Here is a 17,271-nt window from a genome sequence, read left to right on the forward strand (position 1 = left end):
ATCGAATCTAAGTAGTTTAATCTGAATCTGCTTAGTTAGTGTACGATTTACCGTGTCTAGATCCACTTGGAATTTATGTTAAACTCTAGTGAAGAGTAGTTTTGGCGGCGGATTAGATCTTATGCAATCTTGAGGATTTTTAATTGATCGTGCAATTTGAAGCATTTCTACTTAATTAGATGAGCATCGAAAATCTACTTAGCTTTAGTAGTTGACTCCTACTAAATCCACTTTAAATCTTGATAGAGATGTGTAGGTTCGAAAATTCTGCGGGTGGGGTTGTTCTAATTGTTGCAGTTAGCTAAAAAAACTGTTGCGATTTGTTGTTCAAAATCAACAAAGCATAGTGTATGGAATGAAAAGATGGCTTAAAAATCAAACCATGGCAAGTAGGATCAACCATGCGACCGCATGGTTGATTTGGCCATGCGGTTGCACGGTACATATTTTTTACTGTTGAGGGCAGTTTTTTGAACGTTTGATTTTTGATTTTGGTGACCTTTCACTTGTGTTTTGGCACCATTTCACATCTCTAGTCTTGGTCTATATATAGAGGAGCCATGATCTAAGAGAAAACCAATAGAATTACACTTGAAATTCATTCCAATTCAACAATCAAAAGATCAAAATTTTGTTCTTATTTCATATTCATTTTCTTATCGCGTTCTTCAATGCTTTGGTGGAAAATTTCTTGTGCTTAGTTATTTTTCTCAACAAGGTTTGTTATAATTTTTCAAACCATTTGTCGGAATATCTTTAAACATCTCGAAAACATAGGAGAAGGGGCAAATAGCGTTTGAGGACAGCGATCCCGCGTTCAAGTCTTCGAAATTGTTATTGACAATTTTCTGATTTCATTTCATCTTGTTGTCATATTTCTTTAGTCTATTCTTCATCACTTTCATATTTCCAACAATCTCAAACGTTATTTCTTGCAATGAAGAGCGAGGCTACAATAGCAACCATAAAACTCATGAACTAAGATTTGGTGCGGTTGGATCGGTTCAATGGCACTAATTTCATGCGGTGGCAAGACAAGTTGAAGTTTCTCCTTACTGCGTTGAAGATCTTCTATATTTGGATCCAGATTTGGCGCGGTTACCGGAACCCACTAATAGAGAGACCGAAGCAATCAAGGCTAAAAGGCAAAAACGTTAAGAAGATAAATCAATATGCCGTGGTCTCATTTTCAACGTGCTATCGGATCGTTTGTATGATTTATACACAAACACAACATCGGTAAAGGAGATTTGGAATGCATTGGAGAGTAAGTGCAAAGCGGAAGAGGAAGGTACCAAGAAATTTTTGATTTCTAAATATTTCGATTTTAATTTTCTTGATAATATCCCTTTACTTCCCCAAGTACACGAATTGCAAGTTATTGTCAACAAGCTAAATGCGGTGAATATTGAAATTTCGGAGACCTTTCAAGTAAGGGTTATAATTGCTAAACTTCTGGGTACTTGGAAAGGATACCGGAAGAATATAATGCATAGTTTCGAAGACTGTTCTTTGAAACAATTGCAAAAATATCTTCGAATTGAGGAGGAATCTAGATTGCGTGATAGAAGTGAAAACTCTTTGGAAGAAACTTCTAAGGCCAATGATGTCGTAAAATCTGAACTGCCTGCAAAATTCAACAAGAGGAAACCTTCGAGAAATTTTAATAAGTCCAAAAAGAAGACCAAAGGAGGGTGTTTTGTATGTGAAAAATCTGGAGACTACGCAAAGGATTGTAGACACCGTAAAATAAATTTCATCCAAGAGGATAAAATTATGGCCACCGTAAGTGAAAAAATACAATCAAGGGAAAGGTTCTCGGGTGGTGGTATGATACTTGTACTACTGTATATGTATCATATGATAAATTTATTCAAAACATATCATGAAGTGGATGGAGACCAAGAGATTCAAATGGGCAACGAAGTTCGATCCAAGGTTATTGGAAAGGGAAATGACGATATCTTCACTTCTGGGAAAACCGTTACCCTTAAAAATGAACTACATGTTTCGGATATGAATATGAACTTAGTGAGTGGTAATCTCTTAAGAAAATCGGGTATCAAATGTGTGTATGAATCCGATAAATTTGTATTATCCCTTAAAGGAAAATTGTTGGAAAAAGGCTATTCTTGTGAAGGAATTGTCAAATTATGTACGGTTGACAATGTAATAAATAAAGTTTATTTTGCTTATTCTCTTGATTTATTTTCATTATGGCATGCTAGATTAGGCCATATAGGTAAAAGTACTATGAAACGATTGAAAAAATATGACTTGATTTCATATAATGAAAATAATGAATACAAATGCAAAACATGTGTGGAATCTAAGATGGCTAAAAGACCTTATCAAAGTGTGAAAAGAACGTAACTCATTCATACTGATATATGTGAAATGAATGGCATGTTGACTAGGGGCGGAAATAGGTACTTTATTACTTTTATTGATGACTTCTCTAGATACACGTGTACTTTATGAAACATAAAAACGAGGCGTTCAATGAAAACCATCTAGGAAAGAAAATAAAGACCTTAAAAAGTGATAGAAGTGGTGAATACTTTTCTAGTGAATTTAACTTATTTTGTGAACAATATGGCATAATTCACCAATGTTCTTCATCTAGGACACTCGAACAAAATGGTTTGGCTGAAAGAAAAAATAGAACCTTAGTAGAAATGATCAATGCCATGCTTATATATGCGAAGTTGTCGTTTAATTTATGGGGTGAAACTTTTTTAAGTGCATGTAGGATACTTAATAGGATTCTTTCATAACAGACAAATGTTTCTCCTTACGAATTGTGGAAAGGAAGAAAATCGAACATTGGATATTTCAAAGTGTGGGGTTTCTAGCTTATTGCAAGAACATGAACTCTAATAGGAACAAATTAAGTCCAATAGGCATTAAACGTGCCTTCGTTGGATATACTAACAATAGAAAATCTTATAGATTACTAAACTTGGAGACCAATATGATTATCGAGTCAAGTGATGTAGAGTTCTTTGAGGATTCGTTATCTTCGGATAATGAATTGAGGGAAAATCTTGAAAATATCCTTAGCTCAAGTGGAACACATGTTGAAATGTTTTCCAAAGACATTGATGAGTCTTGTGAACCAAGAAGAAGCAAGAGAACTCGAGTTGAGAAATCTTTGGGATCGAATGAAATTGATTATCAACTTATCTCCTTCTACCTAGTAGAAGGAAATGAGTTGAATGTTATAAGAATAATTTCTTTTGTTCTACAAGTGGAAACCGCCCCTAAAACGTATAAAGAAGTTATGGCTTCTCGTGATAGCATTTTCTGAAAAAATGCAATTAAAGATGAAATAGATTTGATAATGTCTAATAATACTTGGGAACTTGTCGATTTGCCACTAGAATCCAAACCTATTGGTTGTAAATGGATATTTAGGAGGAGATATAATGTTGATGGCTCTCTAAATACTTTCAAGGCTCGATTAGTAGCCAAAGGATATCGATAAAAGAAAGGAATCTACTATTTTGATACTTATGCACCGGTAGCTAGAATAACATTGATTAGGATATTATTCGCATTGGTTTCGATATATGACTTTCATGATCATCAAATGGATGTCAAGTCGGCATTCTGAAATGGGGATCTCCATGATGAGGTCTATATGGAGCAACCCGAAGGGTTCGTTCTACTTGAAAATGAACATAAGGTATGCAAGTTAGTAGAATTATTATATGATTTGAAGCGGACACCTAAGAAATGGCATGAGAAGTTTGACTTAGCAATATTATCATTCGGATTTACATAATAGCACAGATAGATGTTTATATTTTAAAGTGTGTTATGATTACGTGACATTTATATGTTTGTATGTTGACGACATGTTGATTATAAGTAATCACACGGACGTTATGGAAGAAACGAAGAGGTTTCTATCTTCAACAAGACCGGACATAGCATATGCAATTAGTAAATTTAGTAGATTTACTAATATCCAAGCAATGATCATTGGAGGGCAATTGGGAAAATTCTTGAATACTTAAAGAAAACTAAGAATTTAGGTCTACAATACACTAAATTCCCAGCGGTATTGGAAGGATTTACTGATTCTAGTTGGATATTGATAGAAACCTAGACCGTTGAAGCAAAACGATGAAAAAATTGAATGTTATGTTGTATTCAATAGAAATAAAATGACAATTCCAAGGCATTCGAGAGGTCTGGACTCTCCCAATTTTCCACTATTTTCCTGGATGAATATCACGGCTCCCCCCTTATTACATTTATAGAGACTCTACCAACTTTCTATCACATTTTTACCCTTTTGCTAACCAAGGAATATTCTAGAATAGTAAATGATTAACCTGTATTGAATGTGAGGGTCTATAGCCAATTCATAGAAACCTGGACTGTTGAAGCAAATCAATGAAAAAATTGAATGTTATATTGATATTCAACAGAAATAAAATGACAATTTCCAAGGCATTCGAGTGGCCTGGACTCTCCCAATTTTCCTACTATTTTCTTGGATGAATATCACGGCTCCTCTCTTATTACATTTATAGAGACTCTACCAACTTTCTATCACATTTTTACTTTTTTGCTAACCAAGGAATATTCTAGAATAGTAAATGAATTACTTGTATTGAATGTGAGGGTCTATCACTACTCGCCCCCTCGAAATCCACATTGTCTTCAAGGTGAAGGTTCTTGTGTTTGAGCCGTTCAACGTACAACCACACAACTTTCTTTGCAAGAGATCCTGCCATGGTCATTGAAAAGGAGAGATGTTTCAGCCCTTTGAAATGGATGGACCAACTTAATCAGGCAACTATCACAATTATAGTATCCAAAGCAACTCCATATCCAATGGCCTCTACCCGCAAAATATCCAATTTTTGAGCTCGATGAGTTGTAAACAATTGATAGTTGGCCACATCTTCGAACTTTATCATCCTTGGAATTTTTTTCCCATCCTCGTTTCCCACCTCTATGAAGCATACTTCCTCCAAATTATCAGTTACCACCAACAATTGTAACCCTTTATTTTCACAATTATGGCCTACTGGATTTTCCTTGTCACAATAAAGGCATAAACCATTTTCCATTCTCCTTTGAAGCTGCGAAATAGTAAGTTGTTGCTGTGCTTGTAGTAGCTGCAATTTAACGAATTTTGGAGGAACGGAATCTGATTTTGGGCTTGAAAATGAAGGTGAATTTTGATTGACAGACGGGTTATGTGTGTGGACTGGGAAATAAATGATTTGTGGGTTTGGGTTATCTATATTAATTTTAGATGTAGATGGGCCAAATTTTAAATGGGCCTGCTTCATTTGGGCCATTCTCCATAATTCATTCTTATCTGGCCATTGGGCCTGCCTCAAGGATTCATTTGATCTTCAACTCTTTGGCCCAACTTCAAATCATAACCCATAGGTTTTTTATAAAAGTCAGTTTCCAGCCTAGTTCCTTCCTGTTTCTTCATTGTGCTCTCCATATCATTCATTGAAATCTCCTCCACGCAATGTCCCGAATTCTTCCCTTCCGGCGATGGTGATAGTAAGATTCTAGTTAATCTCCAATTTTCTCGGGCGATAGTTTCCTTACAGCGACTCTTTCCGACTGTACCTTCCCTTGCTTAGTTGGTTTTGATTGAAATTTTCGGATCCACAGTGTTTTTGGTCAGATTAATTGAGTTTAGTCCATTAATCAGGATGCCTTCCCTCACCGCTTCAGTGTGTGCCGGCCAAGAAGCTCTGATTTCCTCACTGACACACCTGTGCTTGCCTCGGTATCCTCACAATGGGGTGAAATTTTAGAAGCGAAGGTAGCTCCAGACTTGGTGGTTGTCAGTCCTGCGATCCCCTCTTTAATCTCCTCTTCCACTGCTGGTATTACCATCGAATTCATTGTGAATTTGGAAACTTCTGCCACAGTGTGCCCCTGCCTCTTCAATGATCCATCACAGCGAGCATCATCTCCAGTGTCATCAGAATTGTTTGGGATTTCAGAATTGGAAGTGTGTTCGGGCGAGGTGGCTGATCTGCAATGAATTTCTCCCCCTTTCTTCAACATCAGATCCATCTTCTTCATCATTTTAGTGATTATTGATTCCAATTTATTAGCTCGAACTTCTAATTGTTTCTTCTTGATCGTCCTCTCCTCTCCAATAATCTCGCCAGCTGACTTATCACCATGGAACACCGCATCCGGAATTGTCGGCATGTTCATCTTCTCCGACGTGTTTTGTAGCAGCGATCCTGGTTCAAGACTCTTCGACGGAGGAGACTCTACAACTCCTAACGGTTTCCCCTTCTCTTTTATGGTGTCTTCTTGTTGAGGTGGATTCCAGTTTGTGTCCTCTTGAGACAAACGAAATCTATCGATCATCAACCCTTTCAATTCTCTCCATGTACGCACCGATCGTGATCGATCTTCCTGCTCATACCAATTCTAGGTTCTCCAGTCAAAACAAGCTACGATGGCCTCTATTTTTTCCACCTCTGACAACTGATTTCTAGAGAAAATCTTCTCTGCCTCCGACACCTACCATTTTGTACCCTCTCCGTAGAATATTGATATTTTGAGACGGCCAAGCGGATCCAATCCAGATCAAGTGCTTGGTCTCCTATCCATATCTCCTCCGATTTCTTGCTGTACTTTGTTTCCATCCTCCCTAGAATCGAGTGCTTTGATACCAATTGATAGAAAATTGGACTGTTGAAGCAAATCAATGAAAAAAATTGAATGTTATATTGATATTCAACAGAAATAAAATGACAATTTTCAAGGCATTCGAGATGCCTGGACTCTCCCAATTTTCTCACTATTTTCCTGGATGAATATCACAGCTTCCCCCTTATTACGTTTATAGAGACTCTACCAACTTTCTATCACATTTTTACCCTTTTGCTAGCGGACTAACGAATATTCTAGAATAGTAAATGAATAACAATTTGTATTGAATGTGAGGGTCTATCAGATATCTAGCACAGATGAAAATAAATCCACATTGGGTTGGATGTTCGATGTGTTGAATGTTCACTCTAGGGGGATGTGTTGTTTCTTTGAAGTCAAAGAAACAAACATATATAACACACTCTACCATGGAATCTGAATTTATAGCCTTATCGGATACCGGGAAAGAGCTGGGTGGCTTAAGGATCTCTTTTATGAGATACCTTTGGGATTGAAGAATATTTCTTATCATGTGTGATAGTCAAGCCACATTAGTAAAAGCATACAATGAGGTATACAATGGAAAATTTAGACACATGAGTCTTAAACATGACTACATAACGAAATTAGTCAAAGATAGAATAATTTCCTTAAATTATGTAAGGTCAATTGAGAATTTGACGGATCTTTTGACTAAATCTTTAAATAGAGATTTAGTAGCATCTATTCCTTAACTAAAAAGGTCCACCAATGACAGCAACCCTACCCATTATTACTCAAAAAGTAATCCATCAATTCAAAGGGTAACAACAAGTCATTCGATATATGGATAGCTGCAGCATTATTAACATTTGCAATAATCCTATCCTAATTAAAATAATGCTGGGTGTTACTGAATTGAGGGTTGAGTTTTAAACTCTTAATAAAGTTCAGTGCTAAAACACAAGTACCTTTAAATGTAACAAAGATACTGGAGGAACTTTATCTAAACGAACTTCGAGTTGGTGCAGCTTCAATAGAGAGTTGGAGTTGCTCTCTTAAAAATTTTGTTGAATAGGATGAGCGCAAGGCCATTAAAGCGCTAAGCGGGTTATGAGTAATTGAGGACATGTGGTACTCGTGTGTATTCTCTTACTGGTATTGTCACATGGAATAGCTGATTTAAAGTTTCACTCTACCTTTGATTCCGACTTTACTTTATTTGAATTATACTATGGTTAGATTCAAATCGAAAGATATCTAATCTTTATGCATGAGTATCGTATACTTTGAAAATGAGACCTTGTTAATTTTTAACAAGTGGGGAATTGTTGGGATTTGTTGTTTAAAATCAACAAAGCACAGTGTATGGAATGAAAAGATGGCTTAAAAATCAAACCATAGCAAGTAGGATCAACCATGCGACCGCATGGTTGATTTGGCCATGCGACCACCGAGGCCTTTTGGCCTTGGCTTGCATAAGCCATGCGTGGTACATATTTTTTGCCGTTGAGGGCCTTTTTTGTACGTTTGATTTTTGATTTTGGTGACCTTTCACTTATGTTTTGGCACCATTTCACATCTCTAGTCGTGGTCTATATATAGAGGAGCCATGATCCAAGAGAAAAACAATAGAATTACACTTGAAATTCATTCCAATTCAACAATCAAAAGATCAAATTCTTGTTCATATTTCATATTCATTTTCTTATCGTGTTCTTCAAAGTTTTGGTGGAAAATTTCTTGTACTTTGTTATTTTTAACAAGAAGGCTTATTATAATCCTTCAAACCATTTGTCGGAATACCTTTAAACATCTCGAAAACATAGGAGAAGGGGCAAATAACGTTTGAGGACAGCGATCCCGAGTTCGAGCCTTCAAAATTGTTCTTGACAATTTTTTGATTTCATTTCATCTTGTTGCCATATTTGTTTTGTCTATTCTTCATCACTTCCATATTTCCAACAAAAGCGTATTTCAATTTGAACAAATAATTTTCCATTTTTATGGTGATTAAGTGGATAACAAACATTTAAGACGCATGAAGAGCATTGAACTTAACAGGAAATCATTTTCCTGTTCCTTTTTTGTTCAATAAGGTTATGCCATTATGGGTGTTATTAGTCCTTAAGAATAAATATTTCTTTGTGAATTTTTTTAGCATTATATTTCGATTAAAAAGTCAGAGAAACAAACAAGTGACTTTTGTTGCAAGATCAACAAGTTTAAAGTTGTGAGCTGAGTCCGTAACATTAGCTTATTCTTGCTATTTATATTTTGGTTTCCATTTTGGATAATCTGCTTTGCCTGATTTATGTTTCTTGAAGGATAACAATTGACCTTTATTTTTGTTCAAAACCAGTTTTGAAAAGATCATATTTAGGAGGCCTCAAGAGCTTTCAAACTTCAGCTCAGGGGCAATTCATGCAATATTATTTGAGGTGGATGATAGAGAAACAATTGGGGGATCAGCCTATGGGGGTCAAAGAGCTGTATGCTGCACAGCAGATCTTGAGAAACTTGGAGTCTGTAAGCAAGGCCAAATCATTTACCGCCCATCTACTAATAGTCCTGGTTGGCCTCAAGTATATGATACATCATTTGATGTTGATAAGGCAGAGACTATTCTGCAGCCAAGATCGATACAAATTACAAAAACTGGAATGTACAATTTGTATTTTATTCATTGTGATCCTAATTTTAAAGATGTTATTCTTGAGGGGAAAACCATCTGGAAGAATCCTACTGGTTACCTACCTGGTAGAATGGCACCACTCATGCAATTTTATGGGTTCATGTCACTTGCATATATGGTGCTTGGGATCTTCTGGTTTTCACAGTATGCAAAATTCTGGAGAGAAGTTCTTCCGTTGCAAAACTTTATTACACTTGTAATAACCTTGGGAATGTTTGAGATGGCTTTGTGGTACATTGATTATGCCAAGTTCAATGAAACCGGGGTCAGACCAACTGGGATCACTGTATGGGCAGTCTCATCTGGTACTGTGAAACGTACTATTTCAAGATTGATCATCCTGATGGTTTCAATGGGTTATGGTGTTGTCCGACCTACTTTAGGTGGCCTTACATCAAAGGTTCTAATGCTTGGAGCAACCTTCTTTGTTGCATCTGAAGTCCTTGAACTTGTCGAAAATGTTGGTGCTACAAGTGATCTCTCAGGAAGAGCTATACTTTTCTTTGGTCTTCCTGTGGCAATTTTGGATGCTTTCTTCATTCTTTGGATATTTAAATCCCTCTCCTTAACTTTGAATAAGCTTCAGGTAATTGGTTCTCAATTTTTCTTTTGTTGTTTTCATAGAACAGTAGTGAACAAGCTGAAACTTATTGATGTTGCAAGTTCGTATTTTTCACATTTGCATTTTATTGTAAAATATTCTGTTATTAAGTCCTTGTTGCATCCCTCAAAGAAGATTATAGAAGATCTAAATTTGATAGGAGTCCTTAAAATGCAGAAGCTCTTTAAGAAACCATCTAGTGTTAGGCTGTTAGCATTGCAACAACAAAGATTAGGTTCCTGACGAGGTCATGGAAAAGTAATTCTAATTGATAAAGGTGTATAGGTTGGCATTTCACTCATTAAATGCAATAATGTTTATCTACTGAAATTTCGAAATTAGAATTTTTGGAGTTTTAACTGACTGTATCACTTTATTTCGTTCATAAAGTAACAGTCAATAGCAATAGAGCTGGTATGCCATATCTGGTTCATTTATATCCTTGGATTCTCATTAATAGAGAGATCTAGTAGACTTCTTAAAAGTATATTATAATTAATTTATGTCACCTTGATCGCATAATCTTTCCTGGAAAAGAGAATTCAGCTTGTTCTGTTCCTTAACACTAATAAATAGGCTGGGCAATCAATTACTTTTTATTTTCAACTTCTCACTCTCTCCCCCCACTTATTGACTCAACTGAAACTATTGTCTTCATTATGTACATTTGATAGGGTAGAAGGATGACAGCAAAACTAGATATCTACAGAAAGTTTACAAATGCTTTAGCTGTTACTGTTATCGTCTCTGTTGGGTGGATTTCCTATGAGGTAATGCTGGTAGTCCCGAAAATAAGAGGCCCTATCATCTATTCTATCTTATATTTTGTACTTCGAGGCATTTCGACGTTGTAATATACTGTATGACTTATTTTTTGCAGCTTTATTTCAAGTCAAATGATGTGTACAATGAGCAATGGCAGAATGCATGGATCATCCCTGCCTTCTGGCAAGTCTTGTCTTTCTCACTCTTGTGTGTCATCTGTGCTCTTTGGGCGCCATCTCAGAACTCAATGCGGTAATTATCTGGCTTTCACTTATGTAATAAATATGTTTTAACACTCCCGTGATCAGTGCGTCAATCAGGAAGCAGGGCCTGCCACTTGGGCAGAAACAGTTGGGATAATTGAACATTTACATCTTAAGACTGTTGTCTTCGATCGTCAATGCTTTTGTTTTTACATCGTGTATTGACATCCCACAATCTTTTACATATTGAATGAGGTTCATTTGAATCCGCTTTGGGAAGACCTCGTCAAATATCCTAAGTGATTGTGACGTAAGTTTTGTTTGCTTATTCAAGTCTCGTTGAATTTATTTGACAGATATGCGTTTTCTTCCGAGGATGCTAGTGAAGATTTCGATGGGGAAGATTCTTTGACACTCATTAAACCATCATCTCTACCTTCTAAGGATGTAATGCGTCCTTCAGAACTCAGATCAGCAGAAAGCAGCAAAGGTCTTTTGCCCCAAGGAGATAACGAAGAGGACAAGACTCTATGAAGTGGAAAGATTACGGTAATGGTACCATTGGTAAGGTTGATTAGACAGCATGGGACAATATTACGGAAGAAAAATGAGAAATTTTTTTGTTCAAATACCGTCCAACTACGATCTAGTAATGCATATCAAACACGTCTTTGTATTGTAACTGTATTCAGATAAGCAGGCTCAGGTTCAAGCTTAGGCTCACAATATATAGTGGAAATTACAGAGCGAAAAGGAAAGAGCAATCCAGGGAATACAACAGCCGGTTATTTCTGTATGCTTTTTATTTGGTCTCATCTGTCCTGCCTCTGCATATTTGTTGATTGATATTTATGACATTCATCAAGATTTTTTGCTTATGAGCTTAACATGTGGTCTATGTTTTTAGAATTAAACTCCTTGGACAGGGTTGAATACAAGAAGCAAGAAAACATGCTGATTTGGATGTTTTTTTAAAAAAATTTCAAACTGTCCAATTGCTTGTCGACACGTGATGCCCCTATTTTTTTACCCTGTTTTCTACCTTGGATCTGTAGCATCTTTCATGTTTTTATGCATAACCATTTAATCTCATGGATTGCATCAGCTTTGATTCGCCAATTTTCATTTTAAATTGGTAGGAAAGTATATTGGCCCTTTAGCGACTCGAACAGCCGGTCCACTCTCCCGCTCACAATGGCTCGAACGGGCAGGGATATAATAAGAGGATGAGTAGTTTATATCCCTAGACGCAATGATTTGTTTGGCGAACTCTATCGAACGAACAAGTTAAAAGCACATTTTCAAGTATGCGTGGTAGAAGCAAGAACCCATCAGAACTGGTTGAATCTGTTTTTGAGCACTTTTGACCTCTTTTACTAGGATACACTTGAACACAATTCATTTGATCCCTAACTTCAAAATCACTTAATAGGTTCCAATTTGTATCGGAGTTATGCTCAGTATCAAAAAGCGGTAAATGAAGAAGTTTTTGGTTAAAAATAATATTAGTAACTTTTAGGATGAATAATATTTGATCGAAAGAAATGTGTGATTAATAAATAGATAGTAATTGTAAATGAATAATTAAAATTATATTTGTTCTCGACTAAACGAAAAAATAACTTTTAATTTTACTCGAAGGTAACTAACTTCCATAAATGACAACCACATGTGGCAACCTTTATTTAAAGTGGAAATTAGAAAGCTGGACCTTGCATCGAATTGTTAAAACTTGAATCATTGAACTCAAATTAGTATTCCTTTCATTATAATTCGAAATAGTGGAGCCCGAACAAAGACTAAGAATTATAAATACGTAACTATATATATATATTCTAACATTGTCCTTTCTATGTTTATATAAAGTCAGACTCCATCGATAAGAAGTTTATCTATAAATAAATATAAAATCAAAAATCGCAGCCCCAATAGCTGACTCTCTTATATTTTGTTCAAATTTATTAAAGGTCCATTTATTTTATATATATATTGTCTAAGCGCCCACGTTTTTTTAAAATGATCTGAATCTGATTGTTCTCTTTCAAACCAAGAAAAATTTGTTCTGAACTACCATTCTACAATTTGAATATTCTCTGTTCAAGCTAAGGACATATTATTGGGTTTACATTTATTATAAAAGAAATGTACTGATAGTTGGAGAAGTTGGTGCAAGCATTATTTAAAATCAGTACTTTAAAAAGCGTAGAGCGTAATTAAATAGCAAGATTAATTTTCAAGTTTTTACTAGACGAAACGAACATAGAAAAGCATAGATATAAAACAACATAATGATGATTATATAGCGACACCAAACTATGCACCGTGTTTTAGAACAATTTAAAATAAACTATTCATCAATTCAGTACCTTATTGTTTTCATTTTTTTAAAAGTTGGGACAGGGATCTTTTAGCTTGAAGCCCCACTAATTTGTATTGGCTGATGTGGTGAATTTTAATTGGTTGTTTTTGACACTGGACATTGTAACAATTATCTTGGCATTTTTAGGAGTCAAACAATCAACATTCTATGCATAATTCTATTTGACTTTAGACTAGTCGTGACAGAGAGAATTCTTCTGGTCTAATCTACCAGGTCAATATTGGGTATTAGGCCACATGACCAGTGCTTCGACCAGATAACGGTCTCATATTCTTGAATACTTTTCTAAATCAATGTGAGTTCTCGCTTTCTAATATAAGCTGGAGAGACTTATGATGTACTTAATGCGGAAAGAACATTATGCAAGAAACCTCGAAGTCGTTGTCTCCAAGTTTCATCTTGCATAGGGACACAACGACATCAAGGACAACATCTAAGAGGACACGATAAAAGTACGTTGAAAAATCCAAACTCAATAGTAGAAGTCTACAAATTGTGCGATCCAGGTTCCAGATGTATAGCTATGTCAAATTAGCTCTATTGTTCTATTCTTCACGAAGTAACACCAAAGAGAATGGGTATTTAATCCAAAGAACACATCTTTCAAGCATGTGTCAATCTATAATTGAGTGGATAGCAAATTAGACAGCATAAATGGATAACAGATCTCAACTAGAGAGACATGGACTAGTCCTTTATTGTGGGACAAAGTCCATAACTATTGCAAATGAAGATCTATGGGACTACTCAAGAATAAAGAAAGAGCAGAACACTAAACTGATTTCTCTTGAAGAATTTACATCCCAATAACAAAGCCCTAACAACCTATTTAAGTACCAATAACCCACTGATGAAGTAAATTTAAGAAACTATTAGAGAATACCCTCTACTTTTCACTGGCCATCGCGTAATACAAGGAAGCATTTAGAGGGCCAGTACCATCTGATACTGGAAATGTTTAGGAAGTGGTGGTAAAAACAATTTCATTAATTCTCAAATCATACTGATTGCATTTATTGTTTTCACCTTTAATAAATATACCAATGCAAAAACGAAAAATAACAGCAGATCAATGGAATTACACGATACTTAGCCCTTGTTTGATGGCCATTATTCGGCCAAAACAACGTTTTGATTAGTGATTTTTAGGAGAATGTGTGGTTAAGAAGTAAGAAAAAATTGAATTTACGTGTTGAATATTTTATTGTGTAAATGTGTGATTGAAAATGAGTATGTAGAAAAAAGAGTATTCAAATAATGGTTGTCAAAGAGGGGCTTAGTTTCTCCGGATCAAGCGTTTCCACAAACGCCTGTTTTGGCCGAGGTTAGTTAAAATTGTAAATACTTACCTAAATTCTATTCTTTGCTGACAAAAATAATTGACTCCGAAGATTTAAGAAGTAACAATACTCATATAAACAAATGAAACAAAATCTAAACTGGGAAAGTACAAACAAAACATGATTACAGGCAGAAGCATTCAGGAAGAGAGGCAATGGCTACTGACAAAGAGTTAGAATTGATTATACCGTCGCTTGATATTCACCGTCCTTTGAAATTTTTATAGCTGCTTTCTCAAAGGAATCACAACCTCAACAAATATTGGAGAAACCAGAACCTCGTCCCAAAAGCTCCACAAAGAATTCAAAGAATGATATCCTACAGCATAAGGGGAAAAACTTAATTCCATTCTGCTTACAGAGATCTCCTCCTTAGTTGAAGGGACACCGGGTTTCCCTCAAAGAAATCCAAGACTGCATTCTCAAGGTCCTCAACCGAGTACTTGATGTAATTCTCTGGGTGCCTTCCACTCTCAATATGGCTTCTGTACCGTCCAAGAAAAGATCTATAAGCCGGAATAACCTTACTGCCTATGGAAATCCTAAGCTCCTCACGCAGCTGAGTGTCGGGTACCAACCAAGTCGCTTGAGTCTTGTGAACCTCCTCAAATATAGCATTGAAAGCCCTAAACCTATCTCTCAAAGCACTCCTGGACACACCAGATGAAAAACTCCCATTCACATGCAATCCCTCATCTCTCAAGCAATACAATACATTCATTAAGGTCGATCGCTGGTAACTAGTTGCAGCCAGCCGATATTTCCCCATTAACCTTTTCAGATACTCATCCCCGATCATCTCCCTCAACTCAGGTGACCCTTTTATCTTTTGAACAATATAATGAACATTATTCATGATAAACAAATGTGACAAGGAAGCATCCTTATAATGCTTAGATTTGTCCTCCAAATTAAACTGCAAAATCACAATTATCCAAATCAAATGAAGAGATAATGGGGTTACCTCTCCCTCAAACTCCAAGAAATCCATATCTAGCATATTCAGATCACCCGAGTATCTCAACCTAGTCGAGGGCTTAGATACAATCAATTCAAGCAAAGTGTGCTTATAATCCGATATCAAAATAATATAATTCATTACATATCTGGTCAAGGGATGAAGAGTTCCTCCTGGAACCTGAGCTCTTGATGGTTCCTGAAGAATTCTATTCTCAAATTCCGACAATATTCCTCTCGAGGCCTCAGCCAACCTAGACAATATCTCTACCGCCTGGAACCTAATAGATTCAGTAGATTTCGACTCAAAAACAGCCTCAATATCGGGCAATAAATCAGATAAAGCATCACGAAGATCCAACATCTTAAACAATTTCTCAGGTGATCTTTTACTGATACTAATTGCTTCTGCAAAATTAAACAATTGAACTGCAGGACCTTTAATGGTTTCCATAAAACAATCATCATCAGTAGAAGTACCCAAACCTTCAAATATTTGCTTGCACAGCATCTTCTCAGTCACGAAAAGAACCCGAACACAGGTTTTCGAAGCCCGAATCCACCTCCAAATCTTCGTCTCCAGAATCGCCCACTTGAGCCCCTGTATATCCCCGATGCTCAATTTCTCGATCCCCAGCTTCTTGAAGCTCGCGTCCACAACAGACTTCCTTACGCTGCCATACACCTGAATACACTCCCTCAAGTATTCGGAAGCAATCATACGCTCCGCTATACACCGTAGATCGTAAATTGCTTCACTAGGTACGAGATCTACTTCCCGAATACCATTAGTAGACTTGTAAGAAGAGCTTGTAGTGCTGCTATTGCGCTCCAGATGCTCCAATTGTTTAACCAGACTTCCTTCAATATCGTACTTAAATTCTACTTCCTCAGAGTTCGAGCTAATCAACTCACTGCCATCCGCAGTAGAACCTATAGAATGACACGTGGACGAATTACTGAACTCGGAGAATGATTCAGTTTCAATTGGATAAGTGTGTGAAAGGAGGATGTTGCGAAACTCGTCTTCAAGCCGAGCCATGGCCATCTGAAGTGCCGAGGAGGAGTTCGAATCAGAGAGGGTGGTGGCGTTCATGGACTTCTGTAGGTCGTCCACGGCGTGGAGGTACAGGTCGATCTCGTGACGGTCGCTATCGAATATCATTTTTTCACGGGCTTCCTCAGCCGCCGTAGAATCCCACCGGAGGATTATCTTCTCCGGCGACTCAGTTGTGGCGTTTACTTCCCGCCGTTCCATGGAAAATTAAAGGGCTAGGCTGAAAACGATTGAAGATATTTATTTTTTGGGGTTTTGAGGGGAAAAAATAGAGAGAGAGAGAGAGAGAGAGAGAGAGAGATGATTGACGATGATGAAATGGAATGGAACTGTCCAAATTTCGGAAATTTCTATGTACTTTTTCATAATGTTTAATTACTGGTTAATTTCACAAATGGTCACTGAACTTACATGAAAATTATAAAACGATCACTAAAGTTTAAAACTTTCAGTAACAGTCACTTAAATTTCGGGACGCTTTCAGAAATGATCACTTAAGTTTAAAAATTTGCAGAAATGACCACTGAAGTTTAAACACACTTTTTTCAATTTTTTGGGTTATTTTTGCGGCAACTTTTCGACCACTTTCGATCATCGATACTGTCGAATTTTGATACCTTTGGAAAGCCCACAATAT

The 17,271-nt window shown here is 36.5% G+C and overlaps 2 protein-coding genes across 6 annotated transcripts in view; one reads left to right on the forward strand and one right to left on the reverse strand.

Annotated features, from left to right (window-relative positions):
* The window catches only part of LOC111374073 (transmembrane protein 87A-like), a 12,666-nt gene extending 390 nt beyond the window's left edge, over positions 1-12,276 (forward strand). The window contains exons 2-7 of one of the 5 annotated variants that reach the window (XR_002699068.1): positions 8,999-9,917; positions 10,607-10,702; positions 10,813-10,949; positions 11,257-11,464; positions 11,593-11,693; positions 12,040-12,276. Coding sequence is in view for 2 of the 5 variants with exons in the window: in XM_022996696.1 (XP_022852464.1) it covers positions 8,999-9,917; positions 10,607-10,702; positions 10,813-10,949; positions 11,257-11,434 (1,330 nt within the window). In the remaining 3 variants the exon portion in view is untranslated. Of the gene's footprint in view, positions 1-8,998; positions 9,918-10,606; positions 10,703-10,812; positions 10,950-11,256; positions 11,909-12,039 lie in introns of those variants that run through there. The other 4 variants (XR_002699069.1, XR_002699067.1, XM_022996696.1 and 1 more) reach the window with 4 other exon arrangements.
* A 2,378-nt stretch (positions 12,277-14,654) lies between these two features.
* On the reverse strand, positions 14,655-16,950 carry LOC111374074 (exocyst complex component EXO70A1-like). Its single transcript, XM_022996697.1, has one exon. It carries the CDS (start codon positions 16,833-16,835, stop codon positions 14,976-14,978), a length of 1,860 nt encoding a protein of 619 aa, XP_022852465.1. The 5' UTR covers positions 16,836-16,950; the 3' UTR covers positions 14,655-14,975.
* Between the last annotated feature and the right edge of the window lie 321 nt (positions 16,951-17,271).

The sequence above is a fragment of the Olea europaea genome, unplaced genomic scaffold (genome assembly GCF_002742605.1).
Source record: "Olea europaea var. sylvestris unplaced genomic scaffold, O_europaea_v1 scaffold1200, whole genome shotgun sequence".
Classification (NCBI taxonomy): domain Eukaryota; kingdom Viridiplantae; phylum Streptophyta; class Magnoliopsida; order Lamiales; family Oleaceae; genus Olea; species Olea europaea.